This window comes from Cygnus atratus, chromosome 4 (assembly GCF_013377495.2).
Source record: "Cygnus atratus isolate AKBS03 ecotype Queensland, Australia chromosome 4, CAtr_DNAZoo_HiC_assembly, whole genome shotgun sequence".
Lineage (NCBI taxonomy): Eukaryota > Metazoa > Chordata > Aves > Anseriformes > Anatidae > Cygnus > Cygnus atratus.
The window spans coordinates 35,358,713-35,384,420 of record NC_066365.1 but is presented as its reverse complement, the minus strand read 5'-3'; the positions used below and the strand labels follow the sequence as shown (position 1 = coordinate 35,384,420).

The window sequence follows — 25,708 nt, the reverse complement described above, 5'->3', positions numbered from 1 at the left end:
TTTCAAGAACCACTCTATGAATGTATTACCATAATTCGTCTCTTTTATTCTAAGTGGGGATTGAGATCAGCCAATACTAACTCTGTAATCTGTCAGAAACTTTGTGGGGTGCTAGTCTTTTGAAGTTCTCTTCCATTTTGAAATTTTCTTTGCTGTTGAAGTGCAGTGTACATAATATTTTCTTTATCTGTTATCCAGCTCTTTGTGTTGAGGAGACATTAAGTGTAAGGAAAAAGTACACCTTCATGTGATGGTACAGGACATCCCAGCTGGACTTTGATAGATGAGCAGAGTGGATTGGAGTAGCACTTGAGACTAATAGCCAAAAAATAGGAGATATTCCAGAAATTACCTTGGAAGAAGTAACTGCTAGCTTGAGGCTCTTGTGAAGATTTTTGGAGTGGCTTGTAGAAATTTTCTTACTGATTTGCCCTGTTCTGGATAGTTGGAGTCAGAAAGTCAGCAAAGGCACAGGACAAGACAGGAGGAAAAGAGTTTTTCTTGCTGACCTCGCAGAAAGCAGAGAAAGATGGGAGCTAGAACCTCCTTGGGAGCCTACAATGCCACCTCTGTAACCAGGTGAGTTCCTGTGGGTCAGTTGGTGTTATTTCCCCATATTTTCCTGGGTCTAATCTCCTGAATGACCAAGCTAAATACAGAAGAGACTATTTTATGGAAGTATTTGCTCATCCTCTCCTAATAGGAATGTCTTTTCACTTTGGAGTTGAACATGTTTTGGCTTTTTAATGCTAGAGAGAAAATAAGTCTTCCAGGATGGGGATGACTTTTAAACCATATAGAAGCCTCTGGTGAACCTTAAAAAGGCTCAATGAAAGCTAAGGGAGGTAGTCACGGTTACTTGTGTGGTTTTCAGGAACTGCTGGAGAACAATAATTCATATTTTAACATATCCTGTTATCAGAGAATCATGGGCTTGATCTTTGAATGCTCACAAAGCTGGCATTGCTGTATAGTTGGATAAAAACATTCCCTTACTAAATCACTTTTTGCTAATGCAGACATATTTTCACAACTGCAGATTTTTCTAGGCTCCTCTGTGACTCTATCACCATTTTAAGACAATAAATTAATGCAGAGATGTCTGAAACTTCTGTGGCCCTTTCTTGATGTGCTTTTTCTCTTGATTTTTCTGTTGTCTTGCCACACTTCAAGCCTTTGAACATCCTGGAAGCTAGCTCTGTTTTGGTGGTCTCATGTATTAATTGCTGCTGGTTCGTTCTGTTCAGTAGACTGTAGCCTCTTATTCTGCTCTTGAGATTCATGATTCATAACTGTGAACTGGCAGTCACCTTTTTCTGGATTTGTGCCTAAATATACAATACGACTCTACCATCACCAGTCATGGTAGAGCAATATATTTTTTACATACATCATCTCACAGTTCATTTTCTCCAAATACATATATAATTCTGTGAGGGAGAGAAGTGAAAATGGCTCTTATTTTACTCTGTCCCATTCTGCCCTTGACTTAAACAGTTCAACCAAGAGGCACTCCCTTGTCATGGTATCCTTTTCGGGTAAACTAACTTTCTTTACTCTGAGTCCACCTCCCCAGCTTCTGCATTTTGATGATGTTCCTTATTTTTCCTAACTCTTTGCGAATAGCTTTTTGTCAGATTCTTTTCTCATACCTACTGCATGGTCTATGTTTCAGTCAGAAAAAAAAAAAACAAACAAAAAAAACCACCCTGTAACATATGCTTGCCAAAGGCGGGTGAAGAATGAGGAATTATGGATTGCTGTAGGCCCTAGAAGCCACCCAAAAAGGTAAGCATGGTTCACAGGCTTTTCCAGCCCCTGCCCTCTCAAATGGTACATTTTTTGGAGGAGGAAGGTGAATGCTATTGGATGTCAGTTTTGCTTGGGATTACCGTTTTAAAGACTTTTTCAGTTACAAGATGCACCTCACTCCTTTGTATGGAGGTATGTCACATGGTTTGCATCTGACTGAAATTGTCAGCCAGGCTTTGTACTTTGTGTCTGTGTTCTCCGACTGTTGCCATTGGCTTTGTAAGCAAGCACTGCATGTGTTCTTGCCTCCTCTCGCCGAGCAGACTCCAGAATAAACAAGCTGTCTGGCTTGTAGAATGAAGCTGATGTACTCTCTGCTAGCCCTGGTGACCCCGCCTCAGAGGGGAATCCTCTGCAGGACAAATGAAGCCGTGGCATTACTTTGTATGGACCGCTGATGTGTGCGGGCTGGCTGGAGCAGGCCCCTGCCCAGGGGCTGCTGACCTCACGAGGTGCCGTGCCTCTTCTGAGGCACTGCAGGCCGCTGTCCTGCTGCAGACCACCACCAGTTTGTCCCCGTACGTTCACATGCTGAGAACTGCTGAGGTAGAGGGCTCTGATTTTCCTACTCCTGTTCTGTTGAGGTAGCTGAGGTGGCTCCTATTTCATTCATCCCAGCTGTAGGAGATAATGATCTCTTCAGTTGCAGCAGCTCAGTCTGATGAAGTGGTGATCAAGAAGCAGTTGCAATGGAGAGAGAGCCTCCAACACAACAATAACTCCAGTTTGTGAAACAAACCAAAGTACAAACAGTACAAAAGTCTAGAAGTTGATGCAGTCGTCTTTCAGGAATGTAAGAATTTTTATTCTAGTGAGCACGGATTCTAGCGAGCACATCTTGCCATGAAGGTTTGAGTTCAAAGATCTGCAACCTTTCTTCATGATCATCCTAGTTTATTTGAGACTTTAAAACTTGAAGGCAGCCACTAGGTAAATTTTGAAGGAGAAATGGAACCTTCATGTGCTTCAGATTGTAGAGAGGATTTGCAATCTCTTGTGGTGGTGATAAAAACCTGCTACTTACAATTCTGTTGTAGTAAATGGAAAGTGTGATATAATTGTTATTACAGTGGGTACTCTGTACTTGCCAAGCAGGCTTTCCCTGCTCAGAGTTTGGTTTAAGTGGGCATACCACTTGTTTAGACTTGGTGGAAGCTGCTGCTGGTCTTTATAAAGAATATTCTGATTTTTGTATTGCAGCTTCTTTCTTTCCCCAGTATGCCTGTAACATGCAGCCGCATTCTTTCATATGAAGAAAAACAATGTCCCTAAATGCTACTTCCCTTACCAAGAAGCCCAAGGTCATTACAAAAGTTTTCTTTTTCCTTCAGTTTACCGAGTCCAGCTTAGAACAAGCAGGAGAATGAGTCTGGATGTGTGCAGTGCTGCACTAAGACTATTTCCCAGAGCACTTGGTTCTTGGCAGGAAAGCAGTCTGTCTCATTTCTGAACCCTTCACTTCTGCCTTTTGGTGATACTTTTGGGATTGGTAATCCTGAGCATTTTCAGATACATGTGTAGAGACTGAAAGATGGCTGCTGTCCCATCAGATATTTCTTCAAACTTGTGGACTGGTCTCCTCAAGTCAAAATCACCATAGGCCATGGTGCTGGCAACAGCACTGTTTTAAAAATTGATCCAAACATGGCTTTGTTTTGAACGTGACTCAGGCAATGGTTTTACTACAAACAAACTTTACAAACCTCTCAAACACAGCTTGATGCCTGTGTCTGTTGGATTTGGTCCATGCCACTTTCTAAAGCGTTATAGAAAGAAGCTACCTTGATCTGTGTGCTCTGAAGAATTATGTTTCCAGGAGATGGATTTTTATGTTGTGCCAGGAGAGGAGCTTTGTAAAAACTCTTTCATGGAGTAGGTTTTAATTTGTGTATGGGGTTTCTTTGTGCCTCTTCTCGTAACAGTTAATTTGGTGCTAATTCAGAATACAATGTGTGCACTGTGTGACCAGTCTGTTTTCTTGACCCATTGTATTCCTCTTTTTATTTCAGGAATCGTGACACTGCAGTAAATGTTCCCATGATTTCTACAAGACACAGGAGAAAATTTGAACAGCTATATAGCAGTAGGGTTTAGTTTGAATTGAATGAGTTCGCAGTTATAGAAAGAAGCATTTGCATTTTTATATTCAAAATATATATAAAAAAAATCTCCAAAACTTTTCCTAGAATGTTGACAGGGCACATGCAGCATCATAAAGAGTTACTGGAGGTAGGAGCCTCCTGCTTGGGGAGCCTGATTCTGCAGAGCATACTTCCAGTGAGGGGGCCATGTGTTTTGTCTTGGGGGATCTGTTAGTGCCGTACAAGTCCCAGATTAATCTGGATTGCAAGTGATGAACAGAAGCAAAAAAGGCATGTATATAGCGGGAAAGGAAAGGTCGTTGAACTTGGTGAATTTTTTTACAGGCTGGGCTGTTAGGATTAGGGCTACACAAGCAGAATGACTCTCCTGATCTTCTGCCAGAGGTAGATTTAGGGTGTATATACCTCCTATGGCTGTGTCAGGGAGGAGGGAGATGATCTGTGGTGGTGGGACTGATGAAGCTGGGGAACCAAGTGTGGAAGGGCAGGCAGAAGTGGAGTGACTGTCTGAGAAGGTACAGGCAGATGTGTTTGCTGACAAATTTTTCTTACGGTCACTTGAGAACATCAAGGGAATGTTCCTTTCTGTGCCAGCAGCTGTGGGTGGGTGGTGGATACACATGGTTGTGCAGTTGCATGAAAAGATCCTAGACGTGTTGATCAGACCTGGGGCTTTACAGCTCAACATGCGGGAGACTGCCATGTATGTGAGCATTGTGCAGGACTGGGGCAGGGAAAGGATGGCCTGATCATTATGAGTAGTTTCATTATGTGTGCAGTGTTTCACTGTTGTCTGGCATGGTTTTTCTTTCAATAGTAAGGTGGATGAAAGAGTATGTGGCCTTGCCTTTGTTCGTCTCTGTGCTCTGGTCACCCCTGGTGTTTTGTAAAACACTGCTGTGCTTCCTTGCATGGGAAATCACCGTGGCCTCACATAGGTGTTGTATACAAGGAGCTCACTCAGTCAGAATTCATTGTATCTACAACTGTGTGTAGCATGCCTGAAAATGTGACGTGCCTGTCACATAAACAGGAAATGACCCTTGTGGGGGACTGAGTGTAGCTGAAAACCTAATCTAAATAATGCCGTTAGTCGTCTCCATATGGTAACCTTTCATTGCCACGCAAGTTTGGAAAACATGGTTGTAACTGGCTTCCACATGCTGGGTGGATGCACAGATACCAGATGTTGCCTTACATGTTTAAGTCTCTATCTAAAATCAATCTGAGGCACAAATATTCTACGTACAGCAATTGTGGGTGAAAGCCTGCATGTGTAAAAGTTAATATTTACATGGGAACGGGGCTGGACCTATAGCACTAGAAACAAGGTTGAGGTTTCTTTGATCATCTGAGTTTCTTATAGCAATAAATAGTTGAAACAAAACAAAACAGAGAGGTAGCATACTTAAACCATATTTGACGATATGTTTTCATTACGAAGATATAGTCATAAAAAGATAGAATAAAATGTGTTTTTAAGTGCTGGCTAGTACATCAGTAAAGGCTGGCTTCATTTCTTAAAATCGCCAGAAACAATACCATGTAATTTAGCAGTAGATTGACAATATCCTCTTTAGTCATATAAAATTTAGGCACTCTCAATTTCTGTGCTTTCATGTGTATAATCTATGATCTGTATTGTGTCTGTTTTTCAAATGCAGAACCAGAATGTGCTTTGTGAAGTTCCTGCCTCGTTCCATGTAGCCTGCTCCCTCCTTCTGAAGTCTTTGCACCTCCAAGTTCTTATGGAGTTGCTGAGAGCATAGTAAAAGGGCTGGTTAATAAAAGTAGAGTAAAAATTACATGAGGTACTGTAAGAAGGCATTTAGCATGTACCTGGAAAAACAACAGTTTTATTTATATATGTATATTAAATAAAAAAAGTATTCTCTTTATTGCTTATGGGAAGCAGAACTTCCAGACTGCAAGTCTGACAAATTTAATCTGGAATTGCTGGTTTGCTACTGAAGTAAAAATAGTGCATTTGGAATTACATTTTAAATTACCTTCCTTATGGAAGGCAAACCTTATAAGACGTTATTTTCAAGGCAAAGGTAGGAACAGAGAGCAGTGATTTACTTTGCTCAGCATGGGTTTGTTGTGCACCAAATTTGTTTGTACTCCTTTTAAAGTCACTTTTCACAGGAGCGCCGATTTGAGGATAACAACCAAACAAATGGGTCTGTGTGTTTGTAGGAGCCAACTGTGCTTGTTGCTGTTCTCTAGCAGTATCTGTTGGGAGTTGCGCATGCATTTTCCCTGAATATCAAAATAGAGGTGTACCTAAAAATTGCTGTACCTGAAAAATGGAGCTCAATCCTATCTGTTTAGTACCCAGTAAATTAGCTACCAACTGGCATAGCCATGTTGTAGGGTCCAATTCTTCATGCAATACAGAAGTTATTTCACACTATAGGTGGTTGTTCTCTTTACATATAGCACCTTTCAGTGATAATCATGTGGTACAATGTTGGAAATACACAATGTTAATGACAGAACCAAGCTTGGGGTGCACAACACTTTTTTTGTCTCATCAAATGTGCTTAAGTGACGATCTCATTCTATTTTTGTCTGGAAAGTTGAATAAAGAGATGAAAGGAAATGAGAGATCATAGTCCTGATATTTAAAAAGAGAAAGGAGGAAAAAAAAGTACAGAGATCTGCTTCAATTCTTTCCACCCCATCTTCTAAACTAATTCTGCCTCTGAGGAGCATACTGGAGGAAAGGGAAAAATCTGGATGGACTTGCTACATGTGGTTTCCTTCTGGCTCAAGCTGACCCAGCAACAGGGGGAGATCTCACAGTGGAACAGATGTTGTGTTCTTCAGAGAAAGTATGAATTGCTTCCTCTAAACAGATTGATCTAAAAGTCTGAGGGCTATGAGGCAAGGGGAAAACATTAAAAAAACAATAGCAACAGCAAAAACAGTGCTTTGGAAATGTAATGCAGAAAGGGAGCTCAAGAACTCTGTAGGTCATTTGCTTTGCCTCTAAGAAAATGGTTGTTCAGGCTCTGGCCTTCCAGCACGTCAGCAGTCCTGCTGCTGCTTGTTTTCCTGAGAAGCATTTCAAGAGCAAGCTCTCAGAGGTAAGTTGGGTCTCTTCATCTTTCCTGTTGCAAGAGTGCTGGTATGCTTTTGTCCATGTACCCATTTGTTCAGGATGGTACAGCAGGGGGCTCTTGTTGCTGGTAGGACCCAACCTGTGCCAGCTTTCTGATCTGGGTTTGAGAAATGCTCCTGAGGGAGAAGGAAGCAAAAGCAGCAATGGATGGGCAGGGTGAATTGTTGGGAATAGTGGCAGCCCTCTGCTAGTTGCCCTATTTTTGCAAGTGTGCTCTTCAGATACTGTCAAGAGGCTGCAGGTGGAAAATGCGACTTTTTGGTGCAGGAACAGTTGAGAGCAGTTTTCATGAATGCCGTATGTAACAAGTTTTTGAGCCTTGTACATGTTATGCATATGGAGAAGTGCAGTAAATCCCAGTCAAGTGGTGGGTTGGCTGCGTCATGTGCTCTTTCAGGCGGTATATGGTATAGACGGAAGGACTGAGTATAGGGATTGGATAAAAATCAAATGGAAGATATTTTGCAGTCTCCCTGTGTATCTTTTTCTAGTTCTTTATCATCTTTGTAGTTAGAAAGTTTGTTCTACTTTTGGTTTAAATCTGCCTTTCAACAAATGAACCTGATTCCTTCTTAGTCTGCCTTTGTTGGTGATGCAGCAAGTCATTCACTGACATCTTGATGATGCCTATGAAGATACGTACATTCCTGCCCCTTGCCCTACTTTTCCATTTCTCCTTTTTTCAAAAAAACCTAATTTTTAAAATGCATTCTTTTTTTTTTCTGCTTTTAAAGGCACTTGATGAAGTTTTTTCATCTGGATTCCAGTTTGCTTACCTCCCTTCTAGTAAGGTGCCTGAAACAGCGTTATAGTCTGGTTGAGATCTCACCAATACTTCAAAGCTATCGACTGGAGAGCTGAGTAAAGTAAAGTAATTACTTCATTTCTGCCTTGTAGCACTTCTCTTCATAGATTTTGGGACTGCATTTTGCAACATCATTTCCAGTCTGTGGTTTTCAAGCCTTTTTAGAAGGATGAGTGCTTAGCCAAATAGTTTTGTTTTATGGGGGTTAAAAAAAAAATATATATATCTTGCACTTACCTATAGTGAATGTCATCTTGCTAGCAATACAGCAAGGTTCAATCCTATTTTCCTGTGAATCTTGACAAAAGGCTAATACTCGTGTGAGAATAAGCAATGGGGGAGCGGTGGGGTGGGGAATTTGGCCTAATTCCTGGATTCTTACACTCATAATTGGGTCAAAATACGAAATTTTGTATATTCTGGACATTGAATGTGAGGAATATCCAGATTTAGTCTTTAGAAAAGGTTAATTAAGCTAATTGGCAAGGATAGATCCTTTGGATGAAACTTTTTTGTTCTTACCTTTTCTTTTTTTTGATTCTGTTTCTCTGATGCCTTTTTCAGCTAAAACAAGTCAAGTTTTTTGGTAGGAATTTACTGTTCTTTCTCAAGTAAGTGTTAAAATATTTATCCAACCAGCATCTGAGGGTCATTCTTTAATATTAATTAAAAACAAAACAACAAAAAACACATTCAACAGTTATGTTAAAGTGAAGGAAGGAGGCAAAAGTTTTTTCCCCCTTTTATTTCAATGGAAAGTGCATGTGCTTTCACCTTTTTTCATAAATCAAGAACAAAAAAGAGTAACAAATTTCTTTTGCAGGTTAGACATTAAAACTTGGTCTTTGCAGATTACAATCCATGAATTATGAAAGCATGTAGTTAGATAACTAACATTAGGTCTGTATTTGTAGCCTTCATCCAGAAAGACAAACCATAAACTTTTCAGAAATAACCTTCACTAAAATACATGCTGCCCTGTTGTCTGAGCTTCTGAGACGCTGTAGTCATCATTTAAGTAATCCAGGAGTATTTGTGTGCATGGTGGGAGAATCCAGTTAGGACATTGCCCATCAGAACTCAGAATGCTTACTGTATTACTGACATTATTTATTAAATGTTTTATTCTAAAATATAACTGTAAATAAATATGATATAAAGTTAGCTGAAAAGGTCAGAGGAATGGATCTATGACAAATAAAGAAGGTTTGATTTTTATATTTATATATTTCTCTAGATATAGTTCTGCTTGCTGAAGAATATCAAATGAGGATTGTACTTGCTTAGTTGGAAATCTTTGAAGGTTCTGGTTGGTGGGGTCTGCCTCTGAACTGAAGAGACTGGAGACACTCTATTTTAAGGTTAAGGAACTTGGTCTACCACCTGTCTTGACACGTAATACTACAGTTACAAAACCAAACCAGATTTAACTGTTTAAACATAAGTACCTTTGTGGTCTACACGGCTAGTTTTGTGTAGCATACTGGAATGTCTCTGTCCTGCAGAGTCAGGGCTTTGACTAGCGAATTTTTGCTGGCTTCTCTACTTCCTGTGGTGTAAAGATAAGATGTCATCTGCCATATAGATTTCTAGGGGGAAAAAAAGGACAATTTCTGATGTTAAAAGTAGAAATAAGATGGGGAAAAGGGAGACAAGCACCTTTATTATTTTATTTTATTTTATTTATAGTAGTAACAAAGACCAGAAAAGATAGGCGTGAAGGCCAGCTTTTCTTCTACTTAGCAGAGTCTCAAAGCCCCTGAGGTACTGAGACAGGTAGCTTCATACGTGGGAATCACGGAATCATACAATGGTTTGTGTTGGAGGGGACCTTAAAAAATGCCCGTTGGGAATAGCACAGGTGTCCTTGATGTTTTCTTGGATGCTTTCCTGCTCTGTGCTGTGACTGAATGTTTAGGGCCTGGTCTGAATGTTTAAGAACTGAATTCTGTCGGAGATGTCAATGTTGAGGAAGTGGTCCCTTAGTCACTTGAGCATATTTTCATGCTTACTGAGACAGATTGATTTAACATAAAACAGGCAAAAATATTTTCCCCTTCTGCTCCTTGTTCCACACGCCTATGAAGTTAAAGTGAAATTGTGCTACAGTTAACAGATGTAGTCGTTTGCACAGCTCATTCTAGTGACAAGCCTCGCTTTCTGCTGGAGAGTGTGTTCTGCTAATAGCATTTAACCCTCAGTAGGAACGGCTGGAGTATGGATGCCTGATAGGAGACCATCTGGAAAAGAGCTCTTCCTGAGGCTTATCAATATTCCAAGCAGGAACCTACGGGGAGTCTTTGCTCTCAGAGCAGCGAGACTGGAGAAGTGGTGACAGCTATAATGGCAGGGCACTAATGACTTTAGAGAAATGTTACTTTTGTAATTGGAAATGATACAAACAGTGTCATTAAAACAGATTGTTGATGCAATTTTTATTCTTGTCATAAGCTTAGTTCTAAGAATGGGTTCACTCTACGGAGATGACAGCAGAATTTTTAGGCTTTGCACAATTGGATGGACAGATCGTGAGCCTTTAACTCACAAAATGCTGTTTTCCAGAACACCAGTTAAAACAAGTGAGGCTTTGAATGACTGACTTTTCCTTCAGTTGAACAGTAGTGCAGAAGAGGTGAAATGTCATTCTTGAAGATGTGGTTAAAGAGCTGAGAGCTTCGATTTGAACTCTGATTGTTTTAATTATTATTATTATGTTTTTTCTTTAAGCAGTTGCACTTTAAGAAAAAAAATCTTTATAGTCCAAGATTTGGCAGAAAATATGAGAAGCTTATTTAAAGATAAAATCAAGATATCTTCCTTTACCCTTCAAGAAACATCTCATTCTCCTCATAACCCTGCTGCTCTAATGCAGAGTCCCCACCCATTCAGTCTTTTTTTAAAGTAGGCACACAAAGTCAGCAGAATGGTGGTGGGGAGAGACACTTCAGTGAAGGAGACCTTGAATACTTTTAATGCAACACTTCATTTTTTTGCTTGTTTGTCATATAAGGTAAATTTTTAATATCTAATTGGCACATAAGGTGTTCTGTCAGACCTCGACTAGTGGTGACTGTTGTCCTAACTGAAGTATTTGGCATCTGTTTACTGTGTTCTAGTATCAGTCTTGTTACATGAGAAGATAACACTAGGAATATATTCTCCTGGAAAAAAAGCAGCAAACAAGGACAAAGAATGGTATGTATATATGTAAAACAGCATTTTCTTTGTGTATTCCTGCATTCATCTTTGAATGTTTCATCTCCTGAAGATTTGAATCTGGCCTGGCTGGACAGAGTTGAGAGTTGGAGCACTCCTGGGAGCTGGTAGAGCTGCTGGCCTTTCCAAAGCGGGCAGAAAGTCTGAAACTACATCAAACTAGGGACAAACAGATACAAAGCTAGAAAGTCTGGAAAGAATTAGGTACAGCTTTTGACGTCTGACTACTGTTTTCTTTCCACGGCAATGTTAGATGCCCTTTCTCACTGTGCTTTAATCAACAAAATACCTATTTCTGTTTAAAGCTGATGTGCTGAAACAGAATATTTGTTCAGAAGGAAAAGTTTCAGTCATTCAGTCTGTACTTCCTTTGCTTCTAAAATTACAAAATAAGTACAGTTGAATCTGATCTCAAAATGATGAAGGGTGCTGATGACCACAAATCATCTGAGGTGAATGCTGCAGTTTTCTGTTTCATTCTCAACGGTAAAACGCACAGTCTTCGAATAATGACTTGTGCTATAGGACAAGTCTTCATACCACTTATATGAAGTTTCCAGTTTCTTCTCCACACTGATTTTCTGAATAAGTCTCTTAAGACAGAAACAGAGCCACTGGTTAAAATTATGCTTTGTATTTTGTTTGTCTTTTGTAGGAAATAAGATGACATTCCCACATACAGTGTATATTGTAGGGACATCCCTAACTTACTGCAGCAATCGAGGAGAGGCCAACAGCAATTCTGCTGGAAAGTCCAAAGCTCACTGTAAAGGACTCCCAAATAGGGTTACATCCACTTTCCACCGGTCTTATGTCAGTAACCCTTCAAAATAAAACCAAGGTGGGAACTCATAATGGCAGAGGTGTGACTTCAGTATGTTACATTCTGAATCCCACTGAATGTACTCCACATAAATGTTGAATGTGTTTAAGTTCCTCAGGTTGTTAGAACACTGCTGTAGCTGAATAGGATAGATTTATGATTGTAATGATGAGGTAATAATAAATTCCTTTGTATTCAGAATATGTCCAAGCTGTGTGACAAAAATACATAGCACTAGCTTCCCCTCCTGGCCAGAAGTAGTAAGTGATCTTGAAGGTGAGACACCCAAATTATTTCTCTTTTTTACCTTTATACGCGAAAGATAGAAATGCTAGTTTTCAGAGAACAAATTAATTAACTGCTAATAACTGCTAATGAGAGGGAAGGAAAAAAGTGCTGGTGAGACATCTTGATTGGAATCAGAGTACAATGATGGATCGAGATAGGGTTACTGTTGGAAGATGCAGTTCTTCTCTAAACGTGGGCCTAATTTGTAAAGTAACTAGATAAAAATAATAAATTTTGGACAGAAAAATTCCTGCAGTCCCTTTTAGACCCCTATTAGCTGGTGCTAGATACAAATATTTTACTGCTTTCCATATTTTGTATGCTAATCTTCCCTGTGCAGCTGCGTCTGTTATGATTTTAACTTTTATTTTGGGGTTTCCCTTTTCTTGCTTGCCTTTTTGTTTTTACAATAAGACATCTTTCTTTCATTTTAATTCTAGGGTACAATATTTTGTAGCATTAGCATAAATTTTGTAAATACAGATGTACTGGCATAAAGGTGTTTATTTTGTGGCATAAGGCAACAATGCACAATATGATCCAAAATGCTTTTTAAAAAGCTATTGCTAAGTTAGTTTGCCAGCCTCTTACAATGTTGTACTGCAACCCTTTTGGCTGGTTTGATTATGTAATATTGAATCTTAGCAGAATCTTTCCTCTTTGTTGTTCTCTTCCATCTGCTACAGCTGCCTGGAAAATTGGACATTTAAATCTCTAAATAATTTTGCATTGTAAGAAGACTGAAGTCTTGCTTTTGTGGGCATGTTGGAGATGAAGCATGCAAGTGCAGCATGCAGGCACATAGATGCATATGAGAAAAATAACTTCCTGCATGATAAATGACAGCCTCATGTTTAAGATGCTTACGTTGACTGCAGGAAACAGGCTTCTCTGTTTATATCAGGGGGGTTGGTCTGAATTGGAAATATTTAGGTTTTCCAATATCTCAGTCTTGAATCCCAATTATCACATTTATCATGGGCGTGGTCTTCCTCTTCATCTTGGCTGTAAGTGTCATCCTGGAACTGAAAATGTGTCTTGATATGTTTTGCTGCTATTGTTATATTCCTGTGGTCACTCCTGCCCACTATCTCACTTCCACCAATTGTCTTTTTCACCTGCTTGTGAACCATTCAGCACAGGGATGTTGAAACAAAGATCTCTGAGCACTTATGCTGTTAGAGATGCAGGGAAAAACATTTGAATGCATGAAAGACTTCATCTTTACTCTTAATGCTGTTTAACATTGTTGTTCAAAGTTGTAAACTGTTATGCATTCATCATTCATTCTTTGCCCTAATGTATGCTTTACTTTGTGAACTAAGGTTTTTCTTCTTGCTGTATAAGATTGTGCTAATTTCATACAAAGCTAATAAATGTTTTACACATTGGGATGGCAGGGGAGGGAGGCAGGAGGTTGTATTTCACTTGAAAGTGTCAGTCCTTTGTTTCCATCTTTGTCAAGTTTGAAAGAACTTAGGAACTGCAGCCGATCAGTCATTTCTTTAGGCACAAAGTAGCCGGGAATTATGATATCTTGTCAAAGTCAAGTGTCAGATCGTATTATCCTTTCTTATGTTTACTAATATGCTTGCTATGGTTTCATTGCTGTAATAAAAGTAATCAGGAGGAGGCAATTAATGATTTCCTTTTCAGCTGTGCAATAATGGACTACATGAGAAATATTTTTGTCATGAGCCATAGATGGCTATGGAGGAAAACATTCTTTACGCCAAATTTTTAAATACATTATTAATTGAAAGAAAAAGATAGTATTTTACTGACAAGTGACATGTCCTTGCAGGCTTATAATTTTAACAACAAATAAGTCTTGGAGAACATTATTTAATTTGCCTTTGCAGCCATTAGTCTGTATGAATTAGCATAGTTTTCTTGTCCATATAGTTATTTACAAATAAATTCACAGAAAACATAATTGCTTTTAGAAGATAAACTTTTTTTTATCTGTCCCTTTCACATGTCATTTTAGACCAGGCAGTTCATCATGAACTGTTGAAAAACTTCTGCAGAAATGGTAGAAAATTTTCCAGTAGTGATTGATGTCATTTCTCACTAATGTGCAGTCATTGCTCAGTTTATACCAAAAAGAAAATGTTGAAGTCACTGTTGTAAAGTTCTGTGAATAAACTTCAGCTCCCTTGCTTATAAAAATGTTATACAAATATAAACCATAGTGGTTTAAGATGCTTTTTTCCTCCTCTTTCTTCAGATACTCTCATAGGTCTCAGCCACAGTTCGGAGAGCAGATTTCTTTTTCCCAAGTTCACCAGGCAGCTCTAACAGCTCTGGCAACCTTACAGCTCCTCACCAGCATGGGTACAATGAATCTGTACAACAGTTGGAGTCATCCCCTATTTGTAGGTTGCTGAACCGGGAAAGCTGGGGTAAGGCTTTTGTCTCCAGACCTAGCCAGAGAGACGACTTACTGCTCTGTCCTAAAACCTTCAAGTGCCCCTACACAGCAAACACCTGCTTGTATAGCTGTTAATGAGCCTTTGGGGAAATTCACTTCTTTTATGCTGTTTCCTTGCCTGAGTCATGAACGTAAAACCCGAGTCCTGAGGTCATGATACATTTAAACAGGTAAACATTCAGATGTGAATATGCTTCCATTGCTTTTTTTCAGGTGTCCAGTTATCTTTAAAATGATGGGGAAGGATTTTTTTTGTTAGAAGTTCTGAGACTGTTCTTATTTAAAGGCTACTGCTCTTTACTGAAAATAAGGCTGTAATCAGCAGGTACCTTGCTTAGTGTTGCTCTGCAAAGCTCGGATTGATTCAGATTTTTCTCTGTGTGAGAACTCAAGTGAATTGTAGGGGTGTTCTCTGAAATAAAGGACAAGTGCTCATTCAGTCACCACTGTAGTTTCAGTTGGTACTGTAGCAGGGACTGTAGTTATTCTGTAATTTGCCTAAGCATGACATGCAGGCAGGATTTAATCCACACCACAAATAAACACTTGCTTATTGCTCTGGTTGGCAGTAGCAGGTTGCAATGGAAGAGAACCCCTCATTTCTCCTGTGCTCTGGGATGCAATGTGTCGGCTCTCAGCCACAAAAGGGGAAGTGCTGCATTGCTGGTTCCTGGGAGCTGGGGGACAGGCATTTAGTGTTTGCAGGAGGGAGCCTGACAGAGTTTGGATCCTGAGTTTGGATCTACATTATGTCAGCCAAAATTTTTAATGTAGTCTAAGGAGTATGACTTTTTCTTGAACTTATCATAGCAATAAATTATCATAGCAATAAAACCACTAGTCTGGTTGTAATCATACTAGCCAAAAGCATGCATTTGCAAGTATGAGGGTGGAGTATTTAGAGGCAGAATGGAGAAATATTCGAGTGAGTGAGTGAGAGTAAAAAAAGACCCAGTGCTATACTGCAAGTGCAATGTGAGTAGTCAGCATAGGAATTGCCACTGAATTTGTATTCCTGAATGAGAAGTTCTTTAGCAATAAGGCATAGTGGAGAAAGCATTTTGGGGGTATGGTAGAGCCTTAAATACCATGCCATCCTCACAGGGGGAGAATGAAGTAATGAAATAAAACCACATCTTTAAGAAATTGTCATTGCTTTTTGTAAGTGACATGCATTTCATAATTCTGGAACCATAACCAGTAACGTGTAGTCATGCCAGACCTTTTAACATACAGATGGAAGGGCCAATAGAGGTAGTTCCTAGATACAGAAAAATTACATCTTTACATATTTGGGAAAAAGCCAGTGAGTTTCAAGCTGGTGCTGTTCATTTGATTTCATCAGTTATTTGTCCTGTTGTAATTTCCTTTTAATATTTTTCATTTAGATCGTAGAGAATCTTACTTTTGTACTTTTGCAACATACTGCTTGTATCTGTATCTATGAATGGATTAAATAATGTAGTTATAATAATAATGTGCACAAGGATTGCTTCAGAACTTCTTAAGGAGATGAGCAGAGCAGTGGAAACTGGAGTGCTGCCAGAGAAAGGAAGCACTAACGGATGGCAAAGATGTTAATGATAATACTGTTTGTCTTGTGAGAAGTTACAGAAGTCTATTTTTCTATTATAACGATTGTGATTCAACTGAACACTTTGTTCAAAAGATCTGCACAAAGACTAGTGTATCCTCACACACCCCTTCTCCATGGTGCAATATTTTATAACACTTGGCTCAGAATGAAGACTGCCGTTTCACAAGTAACTAGCAGTACTGTTTTCTTAAACATCTGGGGTAGATTTACAATAAGGAGGTTAAGACCAGATCAGTTGCAGACTGTGATGATAACTAGGGGATACACATTTTTATTCTTCTAACATCTCTGGGGAAAAGAAGCAGGGGGAACACAATAGAAAGATGACTTTGAAATAAAAACAAATAGAAAATACGAGGGAAGCAAGCATGAGGCTGAGTGACTTTGAAAGCTACTGAAGGACTCCTGAATACCTCAGCTAGGATGTTGTGTGAATTAATAACAACTGGGTAAAGGAACACATGAGCCCGCAGAACTCCTTGTGTTGGAAGTGAGAATGCAGAAAGCCAGTTAAGCTGACCAAAATTCAGTGGGTTGGGTGTAGTAAAGACCAAAAAGATGCATGTTTGGTCTCTTACTGTATGTGACAATAAGGAAAACATGAAAACACTATAGTAGGACAGGATGCAGATCGAGGAGACTCAGGATATGGTACAGCTTCTAAGGAAGTCCTTTGCCTATTTTAGATGAGGTCAGAGTAATATAAAATCAGAGATGCAAGAAAAGCACATGATTGTGGGAAAGCTGCACAATCTCTATTCCAGTATACTGAAAGTATGTGTGTATATCCATTACAATGCAATAGGAATTCTTTCTGTCAAGTCTGACATTTGGAAATTATAGTCTTTAGAGAAAAGAAACTTACTTGTTTAAGATTGGAGTTGAGTGGAGGGGGAGGTGACTCGCACAACTATGCTTTTACTTAGTTGAGCCTCATTGTGTGAGTGTCTTACAATGGTTCTTGTATGAAAAGTACTGAAAAATACATACGTGACTTCCTCATGGTCATATCAGCTTGGCAATGCAGCTGATGAACCATATAAAATAGCACACTTTTTCTTAACTGCTGAATGCACAATTTAATATAATTCCTACTATTCTGTTCCACAAGATGATGGTGCACCAAGAACTGAACAATCCACTCTCCCCCTTCAGAGCTGCTGAAACGTGCGGTTTTGCATTGCCATTCATCTAGTCCTTGTAACAAGGTCAACAATGAAAGCATTCACAATGAAAGCGCACAGTCGAATGAAATGTAGGATCAACAATCTCTGATGAAACCATAGCGGAATGTCTTTGTTGCTGTTATTAATGGTGATGTGCTATCTAGGTTTAAGAACAGTGCTTGAAATGGCCTTAGAAAGTGTGTTTAAAGAAGAAATGATAGCGATTCATGGTAACTGATGAACAAAGGCATAGCTACAGAGAGAGGCTACGCAACGCTATTTTGAAATGGGAATTCCTGTCTCTTTCTGCTGCATCACATGCTGATGAGGATGCAAAACCCCACGTTTCATCAGTTCTGACAAGGAAAGTGGGGATTGTTCAATTCTCCATGTATGATCATCATATGGACTGGAAGAATACGAATGATGTTAAATTGTGCGTTTGGAAGTTAAGAACAAAATCTATGACATTTCATAGTCCATCAGTTGCACTGTCCCTCTCGCAGGACTGTGGACACCTCTAGTATTCCTTCCAGAATTGCATTAGCATCCTTGTGAGGTACTAGCAACAGTTCAGGTAGCAGCAGATGGTGTGCATTTCTGTTTATTAAAAATAAATGCATCGGTTTTAACACAAACAGATGCAGCACCAGGCTGCTAACATGACTAGAGAAATAAAAATAAATAAGGAGGACATTTAGAGAAATAAAAAAATGAGGGTATTTAAAAAGTCATGGTTGTTTAACTTGGTGAAAAATAGTAAGTATGACTTAATAAACGGTTGGGGGTTATTTCTTTGCCATTGTTTGAAATGAAATGGGGGACTATTAAACGGTCGTGCACAGATTTGAATTTGACATCTTAAAGATTTCAGAAGGGGAGTTAAAGGAGGTGTTGCTGCATCCTTCCTTATGCTGACAGGGCAGAGGACCTGTTCCTATCTCAGCACGAGACCGGGAGCAACCCGAGGCCGCCCTCCTCTACACTGCGGACGTGAGCAGCAGGGCCGGCCCCGCCTGCATTGGCTGCCCCTCGGCCGTGTCCGTTAACGCCTCACAGCCCCTCACGCGACGCCGCCTAACGGTTACAACGGCCGCGGCGGAGCGGGAAAGGCGGGGCGCTGCGGCGCACGCGCAGCGCTGCCTCAGTGGCCGCGGGCCGTGCCCCGCGGTTCCGTCTCGTCCTGAGGCCGTCACTTCCCCGGGGCGGGGCCGCGGTCTGAGGCGAGCCCCGGCCCACGGGAGCCGGCGGCGGCAGCGAGCGCGGCGAGCGGCGCTGAGAGGCTGCCGAGGGCAGAGCCAGTCCCCAGCAGCGGGTTTGAACCCCCGGCGTCCGCGGAGGTAGGAGGGGGGCTGAATTCGTTAAGCCCGGGGGGGGAGGGGGTTGATTGGTTGGGTCCTAGGTTTTGGGAATTCCGGGTTGTTGCTGGATTTTTGTGGGATCTTGCAGCCTGTATTTGAAAGTATGTTTTTATTTAATTTTTATAAGAATATCGTCTTCATTTGTTATGATTCTGTGTGATAATAAAGTGACGCCATGCTGATGAACATTCTATAATGTCTTTTTCTGTTTTTCAAGGGGAAGAGAGAATCACCTTTTGCATTTAAAATGCTGCGTTTAGATAAAATATCAGTACCTGCATACACGTTTCATTTGTGTTCTTGCAAAAGCACTTAGAGTACTTTGAAGGAAGTGAAATTTTTCTCTCTCTCTCCTTAGGGTCTATGCAAACAGAAGTGAACTGATACCTCTGGAGCGTTTAATTCCAAGCAAGATGAAGATCCCCTCTGTACTGCTGAGGTTTCCTCATTGTTATCTCTTTAGAAGAATGTATTTCAAGAACTTTCACTGCACTTCCAGATCAGATTTCCCGTGCATTGAGTCTCTCACGCCAGTGCGCCAGTATCATACAAAATGGATGTGTTCATCAGAGGGTTTGAAGAGAGATCTGTGTCACCAAGCTGTCCCTGACCAGCAAGCAGAGGGACTCTCTGACAGAGAAAACAGACTCATAGACAGACTTTACAATGGACTCATCCAGGGCCACAGAGCCTGTTTAGCTGAAGCTATTACACTTGTAGAATCAACTCAAGCTAGGAAGAAGAAAGTAGCCCAGGTGCTCCTTCAGAAGGTATTATCCTACCACAGGGAACAAGAAAAGTTAAATCAAGGAAAACCACTTGCCTTTAGAGTGGGTTAGTCCTTTTATGTCTGTCCAGTAGTTGCTTTGACAGAATTACAGTGTTCACCTTTCAGTATTACTGCTATCCTTTAAACATTGTGGTCGATAGTCTTTCATCAGTGGTTTCTTGTGATTTGTAACCAACCTAGATCGCTTCTGTTGTATGGAAGAGTTATGGCTTGGGCTGGAAAATGTTATTGAAAAAAATCAAGATATAATTGATGCTTCTTGAGTGGTTGGGGGACATTGGTTGTTTTGCTGTTTGTTTGTTTGTTTTTAATATGTATAACAAGATGAAATGTTAAGTAGTTAGCTGATTGTTACAGCTATCATCTACGCTTAGATAGGGAGGGATGTAGTTAAGTAGACACGTTCTTTTCATGAAGTGAGTGTTTTCTTGAGTGCATTCTGAATCCTTTCACTAATCCATGAAAGGAAGAATATGTACCTTCCTGTTTTATGGTGTTGCTTTAAAGCAGCCTACTTTTTGACTGAGGAGAGTTGAACCTGGCTCTCTTGGAAATTGTAAAATGTTCTTCCCTTGCCAAGAGCTGGAGTAAGTAAACTCAGTCGTGCCCAGCTGCTATCCCTCATGTGTGTACAGAGGTACTAAGAACAAGAACCTGGGCACAGGAATAAGAAATACCTAATGCAGGTTTTCAAACTAATCCTTCTGTGTATGCTTTGAAATGGAAGTAAATTGCCCATTTTTTGAAATATTAGCCACTCAGGGTAAGGGCTTATACTCCTAAAGTGTCTGTTGTATAAATCTGAAAAATATAGTTTTAGGATATTACAATTTAAAACTTTGTATTATAAACTAGTATAGATAAATTTTTTTGGAGGAGAGGAAATAAGGATAAACCAGATGGTATGGATAGGATGAGGGGTGGTGAAGTGAGCACTGCTGTCTTGGGTGAACCATGGTGTTGTGTTTCAAGTCAATTACAATTGCTCATTGGGGTACTTTTTCTGTGATCTTGTGCCAAAATAGGAATTATTAACTTAACTATCAAGTGTTCACATGATGTATAATTTATTTAATTAACAAGATCTTTTCTCTTCCTAATGTGATTATTAGGGTTGTCTGGTCCTCCTGGTGCTGGGAAATCAACTTTCATAGAATGCTTTGGGAAAATGCTTACAGAAAGAGGACACAAAGTGTCGGTGTTGGCTGTAGACCCTTCTTCTAGTACAAGCGGTGGTAAGTAGGACTTAATGTTTCAGGCAGGTTTCTAATACCTTGTCAAATATAAGAGTGTCTCGTTGGGGCAAATGGAAGAAAATTTTGGGCCGTATGAAATTATTACAAAACTGATATCGTATCACTTTTTCATTTTTTCTCCCCACACATTATGAAATTGAGAATTATGTATCAATGCCCTCATTTTGTCAAGTTTATTCCTTTCCAATGTTTGAATGCTGTTTAACATTTTTTTTTGTCTGAAACTTTGCAAAGCCACTGTTTTCTCTCTAGTTTTATTAACTTACTTAATGCAGTGTCAATGAAGGAGAAGAGCTTTCATTTCTACTTAAATTTCAGAAGTGACAGTGCTGATCACTGAGCAGGACATAAATGCTAATTTAAAACTATTTAGAAGATGCTGCAATTCGAATATATCTGTCAGGTTGGAGTATAGAATATTCATTAATTCTCTATAAGAATTTCTAGTTTTTTGTTGACTATATCAGTGTCATGGTTTCCTGCTGCATTGTCACTGACCATTAGTCTGACTTGTAGCATGGCCTGCTGATTTTTTTTAAATTTGAGATTCCTCAAAGTTGTGTGGCTGTAATGTGCCACTCTCAAACTTTTAGGGAAATTCTAGGCTGACCAGGCTTGATTAATGATATCTGTGACATAAATAATAGAACCTTGATTTTGATCCTTTTCTAATGGGCAGCTGTCAGCGAACATCATTCCTTTTTCCAGTATCTACACCATCGTAGAAGATGCTGCAATGTAACTATTTTGAAAAACAAATTTAAGCACTGCAACGACTTCGAGTTAAGAAACAGTATATTCTTGTATGTATACATTCAAGACGCCTGAGTAGAATAGCAAAATGTGGTGCCAAGACCGTACCAGTTATATGAATTGAGCATCTTTTGTCTTTTGGAATGTGCTTTATATATGTAGATCTCAATAAATTTGATGTAAAGTTTGTATGAATAATAGGAAGGCAGGAATGTATCTAAGTTTTCTTAAAAACAAGCAAAAATCAACAACAAAATCTTAAGGTAAAGATTTGTCTCTTTGGAAAGAAACAGCAAATATTAATTAATAGCTCTTAAAAAAGAGCTGTTCAGGAAGTGTGGAATCCATTCTGACCTAGATCAAATTCTTCATATTTGGTAGCAGTAAGGTCCACTCGTCAGGCCTTTCCAGCCAGACAGGAATTTCCTAGTCCAGAGCAAAGTCTTGAACAACTATTATTGGAATATTGTTTTATGACTTCTTTATTCCAAGAGATCTACCTTTTTCTCATTTGTTTTGGTGGGGGCAGGGAGCAGGGAAGCAAAGTCTAGCTGTTTGGCACGTTTGAAATAATTTAATAGTAAATGTTTAAGGTTCTCTGTTGGGTGATAAAACACGGATGACTGAGTTGTCAAGAGACATGAATGCATACATCAGACCATCTCCAACCAGAGGGACGTTAGGAGGTGTAACAAGGACCACGAATGAAGCCATTCTGCTCTGTGAAGGAGGAGGCTACGATGTTGTTCTTGTGGAAACAGTAGGTATGTGCTTAGGGTTTTCTTTCAGTTATCCTGCTGTGACACCTAAATCAGGTGTGTCGCTAACTGCATACTTTGTCTGCTTTCATCTTGGATTTTGCTCATGCTTTCTTGCACGGTCACTGGGTAAGAATGCGTGCCTGTTCTGTCAGTTTTCTAGGCCTTTATATTTTGTAAAAACACTGGAATGGCATGTTCCCTGTTGTGTTTGTTTATTGCTGGTGAGGCACTGGAATAGGTTGCTCAGAGAAGCTGTGGATGCCCCATCCCTGGAGGTGTTCAAGGCCAGGTTAGATGAGGCTTTGAGCAACCTGGTCTGGTGGGAGGTGTCCCTGCCCATGGCAGGGGGTTGGAACTGGATGGGCTTTAAGGTCCATTCCAACCCAAACCATTCTGTGATTAGTGGGGTTTATTCAAATCAGAAAGGTAGTGCAATACTATGATCTGATATTAGCATTGTCATAAATGTGACTGTGAAAGATTGCTGTAAACAGTGAACTCTGGGTTTAATTTTTCAGGTGTGGGACAGTCAGAATTTGCTGTGGCTGATATGGTCGATATGTTTATATTACTGCTGCCACCTGCAGGTGGAGATGAATTACAGGTATTGTTTAGTTTCTCTTTGTAATTATACTACCTAGGACTAGGAGAAATTTAAATCCAAGTAGTACGTCTCTGTGCAAGAAGTCCATATCAATAGTATTTTGTAAATTACATAGTTGCTATTGGAGTCTTTTCAATGTCTTATCAACATATTGCATAGTCGGGATCTGATTTTTTTTTCCAGATCTTGGAATTACTGGGATGTAAGATTTTGATACTCTCTGAGTAGTATCAGGGAGTGTTATTGTGACCTGTTTATTAGTTACGTATGATACTGGGAGTGGTTTTGAGGAAAACAAATCAATATAATTAGTTTTGTAAACTTGGTCATGTTTAAACTTAAGTCTCTATGCATAAAATAGGTTCTCGTGTAAACTCTGATATCCGTATTCAATGTCCCAGTGTCAAAGCAGAGTAATAAATGGTGATGACAGAGGCCACTGGTACTACTGCTGCGTGACTAGCATGCCTATCCTTCCACCAGCAGGAGCCATCAGAAAATAACAAAGCTTTCCTGACCTGCTTTCAGTGATGAAATCAGTGTGTCAATTATTCTGGATATTCATAATTTCTCTCCATGTTCTGTTCAGGGTATCAAACGGGGTATAATTGAGATGGCAGATCTAGTAGCTATAAATAAAGCTGATGGTGATTTAATTGTGCCTGCACGGAGAATACAAGCTGAATATGTTAGTGCTATGAAGCTGCTTCGCAAGCGTTCAAAGGTTTGGAGACCAAAGGTGTGTGTACTTCCCTATGGTATTCTTGATGGTGTTTTTGTTGTTGTTGTTGTTGTTGTTGTTGTTGTTGTTTTCACAGAAAATGTGCTGGATGAGTTGGGACTGTTATTGTCTCATCTAGCTGTTTTAGACTCCTTAAGCTCTTTTATAAAAAAATTAGTTTGGTTGTTTAGCTTTTTTACACTGTGTTAAATATTGATTGTTTATTGTTTAACATTCATATAGGTGGCACACATTTCTTTGCTTTTTAGCAGCCTGTGTGTTTAGTTCCTCACTGTTTAATGGCAACTGATACATCTGGATACCTATTTGTTCAGCCTGATAAATGTGACCCAAAACACCTGTTTGAGATCAGTGAGGTTGTCAGAAATCTGTCTCTGTTTCAGTGATGAGGACTTTATCCGTTAGGCTGGGGAGAGAAAGAGAAAGAGAGGGTTTTTTGTTTGCTTGTTTTTGTTTTTTTTTAGGCAGTTCCATTTTAAAGATGAAGTTGGATGCCTGAAATACTTTGGTAAAATGAATTCTTACTCTGGAAAACATATGCAAAAAGAAGTTTCAATACCTCCTTTCTGGAATATTTTAAGTGCAAAAGGGTAGCTATCAGAGTGTGTCTACCTGAATTGATAATTAAATCTATGTTTAAGTAAAATAGCAACACTGTACATTTTAGCTAAGGGTCTCATTTAAAATGATTCTCACTAGTTACACAAGCAGTTGGACAAACCCTATTTATCGCAAATACTGTGGATCTCAAGGTCTGCTTATAGTTGGTAGAATCCCAATTTTGAGTTTATTTTTTTTTCTTATTCTTTATGGAAAAAAGTGTGAGTGGCACAAAACTCCTTGGAGCAGCAGTGGGTGAGTGTATTGAATCAAGCTTGCCTTCCACATTTCCTAATTTTCACTCAATGTACTTGATTCAGTAATTTAACCCTTAAGCCCAGTAATTATTTGGCTTTAAAAATTCTTCTGAATCCAACAGGTAATGCGTATCTCTGCCAAAACTGGAGAAGGTATCTCAGATATGTGGGATAAAATGACAGAATTCCGTGACCTCGTGCTCACGAGTGGTGAGCTGCTTGCGAAACGACGGAAACAGCAGAAAGTGTGGATGTGGAATCTCATCCAAGAAAATATGTTGGAACATTTCCGGAGTCACTTGGCAGTCAAGGATAAGATTCCACTTCTAGAAGAAAAAGTTCTTAGTGGTGTCTTGTCTCCTGGGCTGGCAGCTGACCTGCTGCTGAAAGCATTCAAAGATGGTCTCTAAACACTGTAGTATACTGTGTTCTTGCTACATTCTTCATGTAAACATAAACATTAAATACAGATTTTCTATGTGTGGATTCAATTGTTTTGCTACAACAGACATTAATGGAATGCATATCCAGTAATCTGCCAAAAAAAAAAGGTGAAAAAATATTTGGGCACAAAATACTGTAGGACCCTGTATGTGCAAAGATTGTGACAAATGCAAACAGACTCAGAGACTGTTACAGATTATATTTGGACAAAAGCACATTTCTGAGTCTCCCATCTGTACACACCATGGATTTACTGGTCACAAATGTGTGCCTGTGTCAAAAGGGCTGGTTTTGAGAAAAGTTTGGTGTTGTAGAGTCTCATTGTGGAACCATCTCAGAGCTGATGGGCAGTGCAGCTTTCCATTCTGGTACAGTATCAGCTGTTGCCTTTTCCTTCCTCACCTTTAGTGACTGCAAGAACAGTGGGCTTCCCTGATAGAACCTGACACTGTCTTAGTTTTAAATAAATTGTGTGCATATAAATAGAGCATAGTGCTTGATAACTGGTTGGGAGTTACTGTACTATGTGCTGGGAGAAGGGGAATGTAAACCAACCCAGATTCTAAATAGACATTTTAATAAAAAAGCAAAGTTTAATTAGACTTTTTAAAATACAGACGTCAGATGGAACCAGTGCTATCTACAATGTTTTAATTGCAATTGGTTTTGTACTAGAGTAATTGATTTACTCTATTACTTTTTAGTAATAATGATTTGAGGTTCTGATCTGACTAAAGTAACTTTTTCAGCTTCAAACAAAATGCCCGGCA

General features: G+C 39.5%; 2 protein-coding genes across 9 annotated transcripts in view; both read left to right on the top strand.

Moving 5' to 3' along the window:
• Positions 1–440, top strand: part of SMAD1 (SMAD family member 1) — a 49,733-nt gene extending 49,293 nt beyond the window's left edge. For all 8 annotated transcript variants that reach the window (XR_007708219.1, XR_007708220.1, XR_007708222.1 and 5 more), the window contains one exon: positions 199–440. The gene's annotated coding sequence lies outside the window, so the exon portion shown is untranslated. The remainder of the gene's footprint in view (positions 1–198) is intronic.
• Positions 441–6,916: 6,476 nt separating this feature from the next.
• MMAA (metabolism of cobalamin associated A) lies at positions 6,917–24,963 on the top strand. The gene is made up of 8 exons (XM_035549167.2): positions 6,917–7,006; positions 18,292–18,710; positions 19,090–19,565; positions 20,634–20,756; positions 22,124–22,294; positions 22,810–22,895; positions 23,485–23,634; positions 24,617–24,963. The coding sequence occupies exons 1-8, from the start codon at positions 6,917–6,919 to the stop codon at positions 24,902–24,904; spliced, it is 1,803 nt and encodes a 600-aa protein (XP_035405060.2). The 3' UTR covers positions 24,905–24,963.
• Positions 24,964–25,708: the final 745 nt, after the last annotated feature.

Bases quoted from the DNA above. Each gene is read 5' to 3' on its own strand.
- MMAA (XM_035549167.2), top strand. From the start codon at position 6,917: ATGGTTGTTCAGGCTCTGGCCTTCCAGCACGTCAGCAGTCCTGCTGCT. The intron at 7,007-18,291 runs GTAAGTTGGGTC...TTATGCTGACAG, and splicing joins TCAAGAGCAAGCTCTCAGAG to GGCAGAGGACCTGTTCCTAT. The intron at 22,896-23,484 runs GTATTGTTTAGT...TGTTCTGTTCAG, and splicing joins CAGGTGGAGATGAATTACAG to GGTATCAAACGGGGTATAAT.